The sequence below is a fragment of the Pteronotus mesoamericanus genome, unplaced genomic scaffold, assembly GCF_021234165.1.
Source record: "Pteronotus mesoamericanus isolate MK-2021 breed Mesoamerican mustached bat unplaced genomic scaffold, CSHL_Meso_final contig_56, whole genome shotgun sequence".
In the NCBI taxonomy this organism is placed as follows: Eukaryota; Metazoa; Chordata; class Mammalia; order Chiroptera; family Mormoopidae; genus Pteronotus; species Pteronotus mesoamericanus.
In genome coordinates this window covers 12,629,440-12,643,777 of record NW_026555201.1, presented here as the reverse complement: position 1 = coordinate 12,643,777, position 14,338 = coordinate 12,629,440, and the positions used below count along the sequence as shown (strand labels likewise).

The window sequence follows — 14,338 nt, the reverse complement described above, 5'->3', positions numbered from 1 at the left end:
TATTGTTTTCTTTTGCAGGAGATTTCTGTGGATGTAGATTTTGTGACTGCACAAAGTAAAACAACAGAAGTGAAGCCATTTCCTTTTAGTACCTACCACAGTCCTCTTCTAGTTTTTAAGTCCTACAGGTATAAAAGAAAAATTCATTGAGCTTGAGTTTCAGGATTGCTTCAGTTGTTGATATCTTAACATCGACTATTTGATAATGATGAAAGAAAATTGAATCATGGTCACTGAAAAATGAGCTTACCTTTTCAGGGAAAATAAAAATCAAGTGCCTGTTGTTATACAGAAATCGTATCAGGAAATAAGGTTTAGCTCATACTTGGGTTTATTAATTCTTACCAAATTCTAATTTCTGGCTGCTGGTGGAATTGTGAATTCTGGATTATTGCCTGTTAGAGAGTTTGGGGGTGGGAAGGAAGTCCTATGAGCATTTTTAATTTTTGTTTTAAATTTTACTGTTACCCTGTGTAAGGAATGCATTGACCAGCTCTCATAAAATTAATTTAGATAGTCTCAGGTGGATTTCTTTGTGGGAGGTCGCCTTTGTTTTTAGACTTCTAGAAGTTGTGAGATTGTTAAATGGGTATGACTCAATTATAAAATTGTGAAGCACCTACCAGGAAGTATACATTTTTTCCCTAGTTTTTTTTGTTGGCTGGCAGTGTGTGCAAGAAATATCAATATTATGTAGCATTTATTATGTTATATAAAAACACTACTTTTATTTATTTTTTAAAAGATTTTTATTTATTTACTTTTAGAGAGAGGGGAAGGGAGGGAGAAAGAGAAGGAGAGAAACATCAATGTGTGAGAAATACCAGTTGCCTCTCACAAGGCCCCCAACCTGGGACCTGGCCTGCAACCCAGGCATGTGCTCTGACTGGGAATTGAACTGGCAGCCTTTCAGTTCACAGGCCAGCACTCAATCCACTGAGCCACACCAGCCAGGGCTGACAACACTACTTTTAAAATACAGAGTTTTTTGTTCTTTGTTTTCTATTTGAGGTCTTTCATGTTCTAGGTATAAAAGAAGTTTGTCCCTTCCTGTCACTTGATAATTGGGTTGTTTTCAGGAGTTAATTTTGCTATTAAGTAATTAGATAAATAATATGCTTAAAGTATAGAAATTTTAATTGGGAAGGAAAAATGAAAATTTTGTTAATTTCCTGAGGTATGTTTATGGAGCATATGTCCACTTCTCTTCTTAGATTTAGTCCATACTATCGAACCAAGGAAAAACTTCCCCTAAGCTCAGTATCATACAGTAATATGATTGAACCGGATCAGTGTTTCTGCCGTTTTGATTTAACAGGAACATGTAATGATGATGATTGTCAGTGGTGAGTAGTTTTAATTTGTGAATATTTTAATTTAAAAGAGAGTCTTGGTATTTAGCTTTGATATGTACACGATTAAATTTTTTTTGTGTTGTCATTTTATTTTAGGCAGCATACACAAGACTATACGCTTAGCCGAAAACAGCTATTCCAGGATATTCTGTCATATAATCTGTCTTTGATTGGTTGTTCAGAGACAAGCACTGATGAAGAAATTGCCACTGCAGCAGGTTTTTAAAGATGTCTTGTTGTTCCCCAAATGAAAATTTGAATTTAGGCAATTTAAGAATTTAATATTCAGTTCTTGACACCTTTTAATTGCTATAATTCAATACATTCATCCGTAACACTTTATTTAGATCTGCTCTGTCCAATGCAGTTGTCACTAGCCATATGTTGCTATTCATATTTAAAATAATTAAAATGTATTCTCTCAAGTCACAGTATCCATTTCAAGTGCTCATTAGCCATTATTGAGCTCAGTAGCTCAACAGTGGTAAGTGCTTACCAATAGAACAGTGCAAATATAAGACATTTCTGTCCCTGCAGAAAGTTCATTGGACAGAGCTCATCTAAACAGTCCAGTTTATTGAGAAGAATATATAAACATTTGTAAAGAAGTTTTAGTAATGATTTTTAAATAGACCTTTTTTTAAAAATTATTTTTTCAATAATAGAGATGTTTGTCATTTCAGATTGTATAATGAACTAAAAAGGATTTTATATACTTTGACATTGTAGAAAGCATAGATTATTGTCAGATATTATGAGTAAATATTGCTAAGCTTTTCCTCAGAGTTAGTGCCAGATATTAAACCTTAAACTACAAGTCTTTTGAAAGTAAGGAAATTGGTGTTTATTAAATTTAGTGTTACCACAATCAGGAGTGATTATAAAGTCACTGAATCTAATCATTCCCAATTTAGGACTTAAATTTTCACTTGTTTAGTTAGTTTCAGGATACACATTTTTTTGTCAGCCCAAATTGGGTGCATCATGTAGGATTTGCCATAGTAGTTAAGATAATACAGGCCTTGCCCTCTAGAAGGTCATAAGTGTTTTTAATTACTACCATATACTTCTCTTTAATTCTTAAACTATCCTTCTCTTCATAATCTTTGATCAGCCTCATCTTTGAAATCCATGTTTTTTATACTTTTTATGAAGATAGCATTGTTCTAATTTCAGAAAGATATGTTGAGAAACTTTTTGGAATAAACAAAGATCGAATGTCAATGGACCAGATGGCTGTTCTTCTTGTTAGCAATGTCAATGAAAGTAAAGGCCATAGTGAGTATATATGTCTCTTTCACACAAAAGAATATTGTAGTTTCTTTATGACAGCAAATCTTTGGGCATTATGTTCTCAGTATAACATATATGTCAATTCTAACACAACAGAATAAATTTAGCTCTTCTTGAGTATTATTTGGGTAGCCTTCAAAATATAAATACTCGGTGTATCAACTAACAGTCTTCTCATGTCTACTTTAGCACCTCCCTTTACAACCTATAAAGATAAAAGAAAGTGGAAGCCAAAGTTTTGGAGAAAACCTATTTCAGACAATAGTTTCAGTAGTGATGAGGAACAGTCTACAGGACCAATAAAGTATGGTAAGAAGTAATTTAAGATCTAGAGTTATTAAATTTTGGTGTTCCAGTTTACTAATCTTTTGGTGTATGTACTAGTGTAATTTTTTTAATTTTTTTTTTTTTAAAAACAGTTATGCTCTTGGGATTTAAGGCAGGCAGTTCTTCATTGTGCAGGACTGCCCCTTACATTGCAGGACATTTTATCGTGGTCAAGTAACTGTATGGATTACTCTTAAGTAATTGTGACAGCTTCAAAGTACTCCCTGGCCTGTGTCTTTTTGAGGGCAGATGTTATGTTTTATATCATCTTTGAGCCTGTGTTTTCTGATACGTAGCAAGTAGGCTTTCAAAATGAATGAATGAATGAGTACCTTATAGTGTCAAGCACATCTTGCATTATAATCTCAAATTTGCAAAATTTAATTGTTTACTCTTTGTGGATTTACTAATAAATGAGAGGTGTGTGCTCTTTTGTACTTATTTACATTAATGTAACACTTTAGTTGTAGTAGAATAAACCATCTTCATAAATTGGAACTTTTTTTTTTTACAGTTTAATGAATTTGAATTATCAGATGATGACACTTACCTTAAAGTAGGGAGACTATACTTCTGTTTGGCCCAGCAGAGTCCTGGTGTAATTTTTAATAACATCCCATCACTCTTTGAAGTGTCCTGGTTTGGACAATAGATTGTATGATTGCTTTCCCTTAAAGCTATGCGCTGCCCTGGCTGGTGTTGGCTCAGTGGATTGAACACCGGCCTACAAATTGAAAGGTTGCTGGCTGGATGCTTGGGTTGTGGGCCAGGTCCCCAGTTGGGGTGTGTGAGAGGGTACTCATAAATGTATCTCTCACACATCAATGTTTCTCTCCCTCTCTTTCTCCTTCCCTTCCCCTCTCTCTACAAATAAATAAATAATTTTTTTTAAAAAAAGAAAGCTATGAGCTACTGCATGTCATTAGATTCTTTAGCTTTTTAGATTATTTTAAAGATGAGGCCTGTTGGTTTTTTTTGTGTCTGTGGGTAACAAAGTATGACGCTAACGATGCCTTTTTATAGCCTCTCAGCCAAGGAACCGAATAAAAGTTCCAGCTCTGGATACAGTTGTGACTCCAGATGATGTCCGATATTTTACAAATGAGACTGATGACATTGCTAATTTAGAAGCAAGTGTGCTTGAAAATCCTTCTCATGTACAACTTTGGCTCAAGCTTGCATACAAGTACTTAAATCAAAATGAAGGGTAGGTCCGGCTCTAATCTTCCTGTAAACTCTTGCACATTTATATTTTTGTGTTTGAGGTTTATTTCTTCTGTGGTACTTATATTTCCTTTCTAGTATCAGTGGAACCTTTGTTTTTTGACAGAGCCAAGAGCACTTTACCATTTAAAACCTATTAGAAAATGTTTAAGATCAGATGTTGAGTTGTGTGCATGGCTCAGTGTATAAGTAATAAATTAGCCATAGTTTTTAACTTTCAAAGGCTCTTATATTAAAGTGGATTTAGTAAAAACAGTCGATTTTGAATGTTGTAGGAATTACTAGACTTACTAAAAAATCAGGTAGTGAAACAGGTTAAATTTTTTGGTTAATTTTCATTTGGAGATTTAAAGCTTATCTAAAATCCTCTAAATTCTAGTGAATTGCCTTTTTTCCTGCATGTGGTGTTATATTATGTGTATACAAATAAGGTAAATAGTAATTATCTCACAAATGACAGCTCTTATGTAAATGCATTTTCTGACTCCTACTTTTTTGATTGGTTTACTGGAAATAATCTTTTATTACCAGGAATAATCTTTTATTATCATAATTTTTAAAGTATAATAATTCAGTGTTTTTTTTTTAAGTCTACTCTGATTATCTAACATCTTGGTATAAAAGATTTTTTTTTTTAAATAAGGCAACACTGCATAATGCTAATATACCTCACTTACCTGAACATGGTGCTTATTTAACTTGCTGTGTGTATCATTTTCATGTTGATGGGATAGGTTACAGTGTTTTCTTTTCTGACTCATTTACTGAATGAAGGCCAAAGGACTGTACACTATTTTATGAACAGGATCATGAGAGACAATTATCTTCTCTAAGAGATAGCAAGCCCTTGACCGTTGAAAAGAACTATTATATTGAAAGCTTTGATATTTTGTACTGGCAGTAGCTGGCCTTGAGGAGGAATTGTTTAACTTTTCCCATTCCCAGACCAGTGTAAATCATAAAAGGTATTGCTGAGTATGGACTTAAAGCACATTTGAAGTTGATAATATAGTGATTTTATAACACAGTGGTTTTATCTGGTAAATGCTAACTGAGCATCCACGTAAAAAGGAATTGTTGGGTCTATGGGAAATCAGGACTTTTTTTGAACAGATTGACTTAAAATCCTGTTCTACTTCTCTTTGTCATAGGTGACTCTAGCCACTTGGTAGGTTTTAATATAAAATGGAATTTAAAAATGACTCAGTAGACTAATTTAAAAATATTTTCAAACATTAAAGGAAAATGTTCTGCTTTTCTTTTAAACACATAGGCTGTGTTCAGAGTCCTTGGATTCTGCTTTAAATGTTCTGGCTCGGGCTTTGGAAAACAACAAAGACAATCCAGAAATTTGGTGCCATTACCTCAGATTGTTTTCTAAAAGAGGAACCAAGGAGGAGGTGCAGGAAATGTGTGAAACAGCTGTTGAATATGCTCCTGATTATCAAAGTTTTTGGACTGTGAGTAGAAAAGATAACATAGCCCCATGTGTGAGCGTGCGTGCGTGCGTGCGTGCGTGTGTGTGTGTGTGTGTTCATACCTCTTCAGATCATCTTAAGTATTGATATGTAGCTTAACAGATCATATTCTTTATTTGCATATAGATATAATACCTATACTTTTGGTGTCCAGTAGCCCTAAAATCACTTCTCTGGGTCAGGATTAATTTAGACTAAACAGGAAGAAAATATTTAGGAAAGAGGTGATTTTTGTTAACTTTGTTGGTTTAGAAAAAATATAAACATTTTAAAACATTTTATACTTAGATATTAAGTGGCTTCAGTTTGGGAAAAATTAAGTGAATTTTGTGCAAAACATATGAAAAAAATTTCTTTGAAATTCTTGTGCATATATAACATTTCCATGAATGCTAAGAAATAAATATATTTTCAGTCCTCATTACTTAGGGAAATGATTTTCATGCTAGTATTGAACTTGTCCAAAATACAAAGATATAGTGAAAAAATAGGTTCTTCCTCATTTTCTGAGAGAATGGGATGCTTCTTATCTAGGTTTAAACTTAAAGTTACAGTTAATCCACTTGTAAGATAAATACTCATTAATATCTGAACTTTTACCAGCTGAAGTCAGAAGATGTTAGATTCAAATAAACTTTCAGATAAATCTGTTACTGTCAGAGCTATCTTCTTGCTAACTGAAATTCAGAACAAATAGATTTGTATAACATGGTATCCCTTAGTGGATGAACTTGCCATTCTTAACATCTACTTGCCTAACACAATTACTGAATAGATGTGGACCATAGAATATTCTTGAGTTTTGATCTGGAGTCTTGTACCAAAGTTAATGCTATTGATCACTACAAGATTTTTAGGGCTTAATGTTTTTCCATAAAGTTTTGGTCTTTAGAAATCAAAAGGTCCTTTTGATTTCTTTCTTTCTTTTTTTTTTTTTTGTCTCCTTCATCCAAGGACCTTTTTTTTTTTTTTTTTTTTTTTTTTTTTAAATGCTCTTAGAGGGGAAGGCAGAGAGAAACACATCAGTGCGAGAGGGAAGCATCGATTGGTTGCTTCCTGTGGGGGATCATATGTGCCTCGCCCAGGGATAGGACCTGCAACTCAGGCATGTGCCCTGACCCAGAAATGAACTGACAGCCTTTCGGTTATAGGACAATGCTCCAGCCACCGGTGCCACACAGGCCAGGGTCCTTTTTCACTTCTTTACTAAGTCTTTTTAATTATTTATTGTGTCACATAGGTCTAATAATGACTACTACTTTCAAAATTTTTATACAGTCATGCACCTAAGCAATGCAAATTAAATTGCATGTGACTATAAACGTGAGTTTTTGGAGATTCCTTCATCGTTTTGCTGTCATTTACCTATTGATTCAAGGAAAGGAAAGATAGAATTGTTTCAGTAATAATTCTGAGAGTACTTCAGTATTGTCATAGGGTTTGTCTTATTTCACTTTCCAGCCTTTGGTTGAAGGGGAAATCTAGGTTATAGAACTGAAAGATGAGTTTATATATATTTATAATTACCTTTTTGCAGAAATTAAAGATTTAATATGAGACAGTTTCTTAATGAAATATGAAAAATTGGTAGTTTTACAGTTTATTCTTATGAAGCAGGATTAATGGTATGAAACCTTTTTGGGCAGTTTCTACATCTAGAAAGCACCTTTGAAGAAAAGGATTATGTATGTGAGAGAATGGTGGAGTTTCTGATGGGAGCAGCCAAGCGGGAAGCATCAGATATCCTGTCCTTTCAGCTTTTAGAGGCTCTTTTGTTTAGAGTTCAACTGCACATATTTACTGGAAGATCCCAAAGTGCACTTGCACTTTTACAGGTAACTGGTTATCGTAGCATTAAATTGTACTTTATATAGAGTTTTTTAAGAGGTGTAAAACATTATAGGTAACATTCAATGATAAGGACATAGGCCTTAGATTTGAATCCTTGTTTTGCCACTTAACTGGTTGTGTTAAGTTTATGATTGTTTCCTCATTTGCTTAGTGCAGATAATACCTTCTTTAGAGTGTTTATGGGATTTAAATGAAAATAATATATGTTCATTACCCACCAGAATAAACTTCAGTATTTAAACAATAACAAAAAAAAATTAGTCATAATGAAATCTTCTGTGGGTGTGGAGTTTTTTGTTTTTACTATTTTTCTCTTTATCTTACTAGATTTTGAAGAACAGGACACTTAAAATATTCAGATTAATCTTTTTCCATTAAGTATGTCATGTACCTTCTATAAGCATAGTAAAAATTGCTAATTTAGTATTGATATCTCTAAAAAGTTTTTGATTAAAAAAATTGGTGACTTTCAAAGTTTTAAGTTAGGTGTTTAAGAACCACTCCAAAGAAATACAGCTGTTTTATTATTTGTTGCCTTTACATTTGAATCTTAGGAATAGGAGTGATTATTTTAAAAAACACTTCAAGATTTTTTTTTATTTACCTAGAATGCATTGAAATCAGCTAATGATGGAATAGTAGCTGAGTACCTTAAAACAAGTGATCGATGTTTGGCATGGCTGGCCTACATACATCTTATTGAATTCAACAGTCTCCCTTCAAAATTTTATGATCCATCTAATGCCAATCCTTCAAGAATTGTTAACATAGAACCATTCATAATGCCATGGCAAACAGTTCAAGATGTAAAGACTAATCCTGATATGTTGTTAGCAGTTTTTGAAGGTAAGTATAAATGTTTGTTAATTATTTATTATGGTTCTTTATAATTAAGTGGAACACATTTACGTATTGCAAGTTGTAGTTTCATACTTTATTATATGAATGTTTGAAAGATTAAAGACGACTCAGAAAAGAGGGCATTGGTATCTATAAACGCTTGGAACTGTAATATGCTGTAATTTGTTTTTCTGATTAAGACAAAGGATATCAACTTGATAGGTAGATTGTATAGGCTTAATGAGTTGATTGGATCACAGAATCAAGGAATTCCTTTTTTGAAGCAATCCATTAAGGTTAAAGTTAAAGATTATATCTTATTTTTTCAAGTTATTAATATTTGATTTATCAATCAATAAATGTGATTGTTGTTATATATTAAATAACGTGTCTGCTGTGGAACACATATAAGCTGTAAAGACTATTCCTTCTTACTAAGAGGTATATAGCCTAGTCAGAAGGTAAAGGCTATACATTTGTCATAATTATTAACAAATGAGGTCAGATAACTGTGTATATTAGTATGTAGTCTAAATTCTATGCTTATAGAAGAGATTAGGATCTGTGATTGATAAAATTATTTGGGAGGGGCCATAAACCCAAAGGGAAAAGATTATCGTAGGCTGGTATGATCAAGGCAGTCTTTATAGAAGAATTAGGACTTGAAGCTGGATTTTGAAGTTCAGCTATGATGTGACATAGTGGGCCTCTTCAAAGATAGGACCCTTATCTTACCTCTATATTTTCCAAGGCTTATGATGTCTGAGTGTGCACTAAGTGCTTAGTAAATGTTTATTGAATAAACCAGCAAAGAAAGGATGGAAAAGAAGGAGATCCCTGTTAGAGGAGCTAAGTAAACAAAAAACAAGTAGTTATGAATTAGTACATTGGATTTGAAGGGAAATTGGAAGGAAGAGTCCTTATTAAAGCAAGAGTTCTGTGCTGGATAATGGTAGGAATTAACTTTGGTAAGTGGAATGATGCCAAGTTTTCAAGAATTTTGTAAGTGTAGTAGACTTGATGGCAGTAGAGGTTCTTTAAGAAAGAAAAAAATGTGCTGAAAAGAAATGATATTACAGGTAGGAAAACCAACCAGAAACTCATTGCCATAACCTGAAAAAGAGAGTATTTATTAGAGGCACTTAATGTTAGCACATAGAGATGTAGGGGACAGATTAAATGTCAGGGAGGAAGAGAAGAAATAGTCAAAGATGAATTCAGGGTCTTGAGATTGGGAAAAGGAGAGTGTATAAATAGAAAACTAGTAAATTGGGAAGACTGATTTTGGTATTAGGAGTGTATTTGTGAATGGTAATTGGTCATCCAATTGGAAATGCCTTTTGGCAGAAGGAAATAAGGAAGTGGACCTTAAGTGGACAATTATGGATAGAGAAGTGGATTTGAAAGTTAATTACATAGAAGACTGTATTACAAAGTTCTTTAGTTTTTAATGTGCTCTCTCAATAAATTATTCAGTAGTTGAAGCTGTGAGATGTTTACTCTGAGGAAATGGAGATTTAAAAGTACAGCAGGAAGCCCCGACTAGGGTGGCTTAGTGGATTGAGTGCCGGCCTGCAAAACAAAGGGTTGGCCTGCAAAACAAAGGGTTGCGGGTTCGATTCCCAGTTAGGGCACATGCCTGGGTTGCGGGCCAGGTCCTCAGTGAGGGGCTCACAGGAGGCAACCACACATTGATGTTTCTCTCCCTCGCTTTCTCTTTCCCTCTTTCTAAAAATAAATAAATAAAATCTTTAAAAAAAACAAAGTCCAGCATTAAGGGGTAAGAGGGAGAATAGAGTCAGTGAGTGAGACCAAGAAGAAATATGAACAATCTCTTAGAAACAGAGGAAAGAGGAAGAACATTAACAAATGCTAATCAACTAAAATGAATGTAGAGATAGGCTTTTAAGTTTGTTCAGTTATGATCCTGTAAGTGAACTTCAAACGTGCAGTTTCAGAATGGCATTCACTTTTAAACTTCTACAAATTTGGGAGTCATATTGCCATTGGGCAAGGAGGAAATAGTGACAGTTGTGCAAAGTAAAACTTGGTACTATTTTCTAAGAAGTACCTGCTCCTGATTAAAATGGATTCTTTACAAGGGAAAAGTGTATTTTGAAGAAGTAAGGAAAGGATCTAGTTTAGGGGGACACATTTAAATGGCTGTATGACAGTAGTCAAGGTCTATTTTGAAGTAGGTTAAATAAAGATGAAAAGGTAATTCATTCTTTGATTTTTTTTTTTTTTTGAGGTCAGTTTTAAGGAATTTAGAATAAATTCATGGGCACTTCTTACATTGGGTGGGTTTATTTTTACCAGGAAAGAGAGAGTAAGAGGTTGAATTTTAGGAGTTTGGAGATCTTTGAAATACTTCCTTTGGGTAAAACCAGGAGTTAGTACAAAATGATAGTCAAGTCAAGCAAAGGGATAGGCCATTTTCTCCTATTGGTTTTGTAGAGTTTAAAGAACAGTCAAATAATTCATTTTATGTTTGATTCAAGTTGTTGTATTTTTGGATAGATGCGGTGAAAGCTTGCACAGACCAGAGCTTTACTGTTGAGGAAAGAGTAGAGGTCTGTGTTCCACTTTACACAAACATGATTGCTCTGCACCAGCTGCTAGAAAGGTAAACCTTAATTGACAATCAGTTAACCTTGTATTTAAAGTTGATTTTTAAAATGTATATAGACATGTCTTTTTTCTTGTTAAGGTATGAGGCTGCAGTAGAACTTTGTAAATGTTTATTGGAATCTTGCCCCATGAACTGCCAGTTGTTGGAAGCCCTTGTTGCTTTATATTTGCAAACAAATCAGCATGACAAAGCCAGAGCAGTGTGGCTTACTGCGTTTGAAAAAAATCCTCAGAATGCAGAGGTTTTTTATCATAAGTGCAAATTCTTCATCTTGCAGGTAAAAATGAAATAACTTAACTGTTTAAATGTGTTTTTATGTTTCACAATTTCTTAAGATGTCTCAGGCATCCGCCTCTCCAGGAAGCTTTTCATGTCCTTTTGTCCTTTGCAAACGATGTTAGATATTCCTTCTCTCTCTGCTATATAATACCCCATACATAGTTCTACCATTACACTTAATAAATTGTTTTGTAATTTTGTTTATAGCTGCTTTTTATAAAGAATTCCTTGAGGGCAGACTCAGATCAGAGTCCCAGCACCTAGTACAGTGCCAAACGTATAATAGAAGTTTAATAAGTCATTGATGGCTGCAGCGTGAGACTGTGGTGTATTGGGTGTCAAGCTGTTTAATGGTTAGTTGGATTTAATTTGGAAATCAGAGTATAGAAGTTATCTTACCCCCCACCTACTCAAGAGACCTAATCATTGAAATTTTTTTAGGGGTTGTTCCTCCCTTGAAAGATTTTAATTAAACATTCTATGCTTAATGTGTGTTCTTCCTCTTTTTAAAATAGAATCAAGGGGATAATCTTCTTCCATTTTTGCGAAAATTTATTGCATCCTTCTTTAAACCTGGGTTTGAGAAGTATAGTAACTTGGATCTGTTTCGGTAAGTTTGTAGCACTCTTGGTTTGCAGAGGAATGAGAGATAGTGTAGATCAGTGGAAAGGTTTAAAAATTTTTTTGTAGATTGACTACATTTTAGACTGATTTTTAAAAAATACTTGAATACCTTTTTAGACTGTTATGAAGGCAATAGAATTTAATAGCAATGGAAGGATGTAAAATGCTTTATATTCTTCGGATTAAAGACACTAATGAAGGCTTGTATTAACACCATGGTGACTCACTCTGTTTTTAATTTATTGTTAATTTTAGCACAGAATACTATAGCAGTGAATTATCCTGAGACAATGGTGATTTCTTTTTTTTTTTGAAAAATGAGTTTTCATTTATTTGAGTGGTGATCTAAAGTAAATATAAATAATTTGCCTTACACTTTTTTAATTCTAAAGAGAACTACTCTAACCTCTAAAATGTTGAGTAAGAAGTTTTATAGTTCTTTTCTCGGTAACTCAGTAGAGCTCTGTATTTGCTGCTTTTGTTTTGCTGTAAGTTCATTTTCTAACAACAGTAAGAGGTCCCAGCAGATCATGAAGAATGATTCTTTTTCAAAGTTCTCTTCCCTGCCTCTCTGTAGTGATCAGAAAACTTTCTTAAGAGCCAGATAGTAAATATTTTTGGCTTGTAAGACATGTATGGTTTGTCACTACTAGTCAACTATGTATGCTACTGCAGCAGGAAAACAGCCACAGACAGTGTATAAATGAACAGGGATGGCTGTATTCCAATAAAATCTTATTTACAAAACAGGAATAGTTTGCTGATCCTAAATAATATCCAGAGGAGACTATTTTATCATGACATATTCTGTAATTTTATGTTTGGAAGAACAGAAAGAAGGAAGGCCTAAGCTAAATAGCTCCTAAAAAGTTTCTTGTGGAAAATACTGATAAGAGAAGATAAAATCTTGGTTTTATATATACAAATGTAATGCTTGCAAATATTTTTCCTTTTCTAGGTGCTCCCTCTCTCTATACTCAGCATAGATATACAAAAACATATTTGTAAAACAGCCCACATTTTCTTAAGTCGCTGGTCCATTCACTGTATTTTGTGAGAATGGCAGTTTTATTGGAGATTTGGCAAAAAAGTTTTTGGTCACTATTCTTTCCCAGACTTAAGCCTTTACATCTGTGTTCTTATGGTAGCCAGTTTATTGACAGTGATTTCAGTACTCTTCCTGAAATTCTTTCTGCTGTGCTATTATATCTGTTAGGTTGGCCAATAGATAAAAGACACATTTTTTATTTTCATGAATAACTTTTGATTTGGATATTTTGAGTATGCTGGCTATCCTCCATGAGGTATAATGTTGATTGTTCTCAGTGTCTCAATTTGATCACTGTCAAGTGTCAACTGGTCTACCTGACCCTGGAGTAGCATCCAGTGAGAATCTCGAGCATGAAATTATGCAAAACACTTTTGACATGTTCAGTCAATCATGGCACCTTCTCTATTCACTGCACAAATCTTTTTTTGCATTTCAGTCGTGTTTTTTAAAAGAAATTTTATTGATTGTGCTATTACAGTTGGCCCAATTTCCCCCTTTTGCCCCACCCACTCAGCACTCCCTACTTCCCTCAGGCAATCCCTCCACATTTGTTCCTGTCCTTGGGCCATTCGTGTAAGTTCTTTGGCTACTCCATTTCCTATATTGTACTTTACATCTTCATGGCTATTCTGTTACTACCAATTTATACTTCTTAATCCCCTCACCTTTTCACCCATTCCATCAAACCCTCCTCCCATCTGGTAACCATCAAAATGCTCTCTGTATCCATGATTCTGTCTCTGTTCTTGTTTGCTTAGTTTGTTTTTTAGATTCAGTTGTTGAATCATGATGATGAATTCCTTTAGTTTTTTATTGTCAGGGAAGTTTTTTTATCTACCCTTTGATTCTAAATGATATCTTTGCTGGGTTGAGCAGTCCTGGCTGTAGATACCTGCTTTTTATCATTTTGAATATTTCTTGCCAATCCCTTCTAGCCTGTAAAATTTCTTTTGAGAAATCAGCTGACAGCCTTATGGGAACTCCCCTGTAGGTAACTACCTGCTTCTCTCTTGCTGCTTTTAAGATTCCCTCTTTATCTTTAACCTTTGGCATTTAATTATGACATATTTTGGTATGGACCTATTTGGGTCCTTCTTGTTTAGGACTCTGTGCTTTCTGGATTTGCATGTCTATTTCCTTCACCAAATCAGGGAAGTTTTCTTTCATTCATTTTTCAAATAGATTTTCAATTTCTTGCTTTTTCTCTTCTTCTGGCACCCCTGTTATGCAAATATTGGTTTGCTTGAAGTCCCAAAGGCTCCTTGTACTCTCCTTGTTTTTTTAGATTCTTTTTTCATTTTGCCCTACTTGGTTGGTTTTCTTTATTCCTTGTGTTTCATATGATTGTTTTGATTGTTGGCTTCATCCATTCTTCTGTTGATTC

The 14,338-nt window shown here is 34.0% G+C and overlaps 1 protein-coding gene across 1 annotated transcript in view; it reads left to right on the top strand.

The window, feature by feature from the left end:
* The window catches only part of ZFC3H1 (zinc finger C3H1-type containing), a 53,665-nt gene that overhangs the window by 30,599 nt on the left and 8,728 nt on the right, over positions 1-14,338 (top strand). Inside the window, exons 16-27 of the mRNA XM_054580111.1 lie at positions 19-128; positions 1,215-1,346; positions 1,452-1,573; positions 2,532-2,633; positions 2,838-2,957; positions 3,999-4,182; positions 5,473-5,659; positions 7,324-7,512; positions 8,137-8,374; positions 10,889-10,994; positions 11,079-11,277; positions 11,795-11,889. Coding sequence (XP_054436086.1) covers positions 19-128; positions 1,215-1,346; positions 1,452-1,573; positions 2,532-2,633; positions 2,838-2,957; positions 3,999-4,182; positions 5,473-5,659; positions 7,324-7,512; positions 8,137-8,374; positions 10,889-10,994; positions 11,079-11,277; positions 11,795-11,889 — 1,784 coding nt within the window. The remainder of the gene's footprint in view (positions 1-18; positions 129-1,214; positions 1,347-1,451; positions 1,574-2,531; positions 2,634-2,837; positions 2,958-3,998; positions 4,183-5,472; positions 5,660-7,323; positions 7,513-8,136; positions 8,375-10,888; positions 10,995-11,078; positions 11,278-11,794; positions 11,890-14,338) is intronic.